Source organism: Octopus bimaculoides, chromosome 2 (assembly GCF_001194135.2).
Source record: "Octopus bimaculoides isolate UCB-OBI-ISO-001 chromosome 2, ASM119413v2, whole genome shotgun sequence".
Classification (NCBI taxonomy): domain Eukaryota; kingdom Metazoa; phylum Mollusca; class Cephalopoda; order Octopoda; family Octopodidae; genus Octopus; species Octopus bimaculoides.
Window position 1 is genome coordinate 188,422,760 of NC_068982.1, and position 4,127 is coordinate 188,426,886.

At 40.2% G+C, this 4,127-nt stretch overlaps 1 protein-coding gene across 1 annotated transcript in view; it reads left to right on the forward strand.

Moving 5' to 3' along the window:
* The window catches only part of LOC106873695 (tRNA wybutosine-synthesizing protein 5), an 8,082-nt gene that overhangs the window by 1,293 nt on the left and 2,662 nt on the right, over positions 1 to 4,127 (forward strand). Inside the window, exon 2 of the mRNA XM_014921167.2 lies at positions 3,779 to 3,933. Within this exon, the coding sequence (XP_014776653.2) occupies positions 3,779 to 3,933 (155 nt within the window). The remainder of the gene's footprint in view (positions 1 to 3,778; positions 3,934 to 4,127) is intronic.

The following is a 4,127-nucleotide window of genomic DNA, read 5'->3' on the forward strand; positions in this document are numbered from 1 at the left end:
CCTGTCGATTCTTTGGCTACTGACAGCTAATAGTTATGAAGAAACAAAGTTGTGGGGAGGGACACACTTTTGTAGGTAACCCCAGAATTATTTTTAAAGTCTATCATTTTTCGTTCCCTCCTACTCCTACCCGGGGCACCCGAAAGATTTTCCAGTCGTTTTTACACCGTTGTACTTTAAAACAATGGGCGGTGGGGAAGCTTTTTTTAAAACTAAAATTTGAAATCCATGACCTTATGATTTTGGAATGTAACTCCTGCTCTGGCGTACGACGGTGATCATCTTTACAATTTTCCCCTCTTTTTTTTTAACACAAAATGAAACTTAAAAATCCATCGTAAGAACCCTGTGGATGAAGATGGGAATCATAGACTTTTAAAATGTTTTATATATATATAAAGGCCCCATCATCTTGAAGTGCGTGGTGGAAATAAAATATTGATAAACCCCCATGAAAACGGAGAAAATCGAACATGTGGGTGAGCTATTCCAAAACTCCGCCGAAGGGTTAAATTATTTAAATATGACAAAATAAATGAGATGTGGTGTCGTTCATTCCTTTCCGTTCAAGGTATTAAATAAATAAACGAAAGGGACCCTAATTCAAAATAAACCACAAAATTTTTTGCCTGCATTTAATTTGAAACCGGTTAAATTTATATTGGAGAGGACAATGTTTGAGTAATTCAGTAATTAGATTTCTTGAAAAAATATCTTCTGCAATTATCTTCAGGAGCCCTGAAATATGGTTTATGGTGAAAAGACTAAAGTTTTACGGTAGGGGCTGATAATTGACTTAGAGAGAGAGAAAAAAAAAAACATTCACATGAGCAAGGGAAATAACTCCGAACTAATTATAGCAGTCGCTAGAAACAGCAGTCAGATTTCTTTAATATTTCACCCTACCGTCTTTAATAATCCTTTCTGAAATTTAGTGGGAGAGGGCCAGTTGATTAGATCGACCCCAGTATGCAACTGGTACTTAATTTATTGACCCCGAAAGGATGAAAGGCAAATTCGACCTCGGCGGAATTTGAACTCGGAACGTAGACAGACGAAATACCGCTAAGCATTTCGCCCAAACGTCTCAAATAATGGAGAGTATGGTTGTTGGTGTATTAAATTGTAGCATGGTCACGTGTAGGATGTCTTTGATGATAGGTTTGTTCAATCGGAACAGATAATTGGTACTTAACAACTCGAAGAGAATTTCGAGAAATAACGACCAAATCTCGCTCAAATTGCATCGTACCAAATTAATAAAGAAGGAGCATCATCATCATCATCATCATCATCATTTGAAGTCGTTTTCCATGCTGGCATGGATCTGATGGTTTGAGAGGAGCTGGTCTGCCAGAGAGTTGTACTAGGCTCAATTTGTCTTTTTTTGGCATGGTTTCTACAGCCAGATGACCTTCTTAATGCCAGTCACTTTATAGAGTGGACAGGGTGCCTATTATGTGGCACACGCACCAATGGGGTCACCAAGTAGCTTACAAGAGAAAGACCTCTTAGCTGAAAGATGGCGTGGAAGTGAGGGAAGTAGTTGGGATTAGAGTATGATAGAAGGACGGGGAGAGTTGTCGATACTATAGAGATTATGCTTGGCTACTTAAGTAGGAGAGGAAGAGGAGAGAGAATTAGAGAGACAGTGAGAGAGAGAGAGAAATAGATGGTTGGAGATGTATTAGGGCCTATCTACAGGGAACTGGGTTGTTGGGTGGGGGAGTATAAGTAAGATAGAGAGGGATGCTCCATTAGAGTTTGTGGGGACATGTCTAGAAGAGATGGGGAAGACGTAGCTGAAGTGAGTGAGGGTGAGAGAAATTGGAGTGGCTGGGAAGGGGGCGGTGTGGTTGATATGCTGGAGCTTGGAGAGTATGTGGCTTGGCACGTGAGGGACTTGCCGTGGGATGTGGGAGGATGCTTGGAAGATGGGTTGTAGGGGTGTTTTGATAGAGGACAGATTATGTGGGAGTGGTGGGGGTGGCATGATTGTAAAGGACAAGTTTGTATGATAACACACAGTCTTTGGTGAGACAGGTGTAAACTGTTATTGGCAGACTTCCAGAATAACTACCGTTACCTGACAGAGAAGGAAAGGGGCAAGGAATTGGGTCCTTGTTTGTTTCTGTGAAAGTAGTTGTTGTCAGGTAACTCAGTACGAGCCATTGACCTATCATGAAATCATTTTAAAAATCACAGAAAAGAGAAATTGAACCTAGTGCAACTCTCTGGTTGACCAGCTCCTCTCAAACCACCTTGTGATGCTCCTTTGACCAGTTCTGAGAATGGTAAAGTAATAAAGGAAAACCAACAAGAAGAAATCATCATCATCATCATCACCATTTCCATGCTGGCATGGGTTGGACAATTTGACAGGAGCTGGCAAGGCTGGAGAGCTGCGCCAGGCTCCAATTGTCTGTTCTGGCATGGTTTTCTACAACTGGATGTCCTTCCTAATGCCAACCACTTTACAAAGTGGACTCGGTGTATTTCATGTGACACCAAGTTTATTTCCCAGTTGTGATGGGTCAGCCACAAATTGCTGTTAATTTCTTGTAGATCCTAGTTGTATGTCTCTCCTGAGGTGTAACTGTCCCTGTGGAAAACGTCAAATGATGGTGATGTCGTTCCTTCACTATTAATTTGGTAGGATGCAATTTGAGTGAGATTTGGTTGTTATTTCTCGAAGTTCAAGCGACCGTGTAGGAGTTCTCTTGGAGTTGTTGTTAAGTACCAACTTCTACCTCACCTCATGATTATGACATGTATTGAAATATAATTAATTTGTTTCAATTAATCTTTTAAATGATGACAAATTTAGTAAAATAACTTTGTCATTATTATGCTGGTACATGGCAGTAAACTGACAGAATCATCATCATGCCAGACAAAATACTTAGTGGCATTTCATCTGTCTTTACATTCTGAGTTCAAATTCCACCAAGGTTGACTTGACCTTTCATCTTTCTCAGGTCAATAAAACAAATACCAGTTGTACATTATTTATATTTGAGAGATATTTGTCTTCATCTTGTTTGTTGTTAACACAACGTTTCAGCTGATATACCCTCCAGCCTTCATCAGGTGTCTTGGAGAAATTTCGAACCTGGGTTCTCATTCCTAAGGTATTTTTTGATATTATTATTATTATTCAGATCACTGCTTGGAATCGAACTCAGAATCTTAGGGTTAGTAGCCCATGGGCACTGAGGGTGATGTAATTGATTTACGCCTTCCCTGAAATTGCTGGCCTTGCACCAAAATTTAAAACTATTATTAAGCTAGTGTTTGGATCATAAACGAACACGAAATTTTGATGGTAAATTTTAAATAAAATCACTTTAAAACAGGAAGTTTGTATCCTAAAACAGTTGAGGTGGTGACAGGGCCAGATTTATGTAAGGCCCATGGCCCCCAACAGGCCCTAGGTGCTGGGAGGGCCCCTTTAACTCAGAGAGCCCTAAAAGCTTGGAGTTAAAAATTAAAAGAAATTATTTTAGGCTTCCACACAGTTTCTGTTCACCAAATTCATTTAAAGATCTGATCATCTCAGGTCTATAGTAGAAGACACTTTATCCAAGTGACTGTGACGTGGGACTGAACCTGAAACCTCATTCATATCCCCAAACTTCTGAACCAGTCATGCCTCTGCCTTAAGCCATACCAATGCCATCTAGGAACTGAACTTTCATCAGGAACTTTCCCCTTTGTTCTTTCACAAACGCACTGTTTATATGAAATGTTCACCCACCATTCTCTTCTTTAACAACAGCGAGTTCCAGTTGTGCTTAGAGGATTCGACCTTGGATCCTGTACGAGTAAATGGACCGTAGAGTATTTGATATCACAGGCTGGAGGCCAAAATGTTACCACTCATGTCTCAGAAAACCCACAGATGGATTTTCTAAGTAAAAATTTTCTCTATCGGTAAGTTTTCACTTTCATCATCATCATCATCATCATCATCATTTATTTTTTTAAGTCCACTTTTCCATCATCATCATCATCATCATCGTTTAACGTCCATTTTCCATGCTGGCATGGGTTGGGCGGTTTGACTGAGGTCTGGAGAGCCAGCAGCTGCACCAGGCTCCAATCTGATCTGTCAATGTTTCTACAGT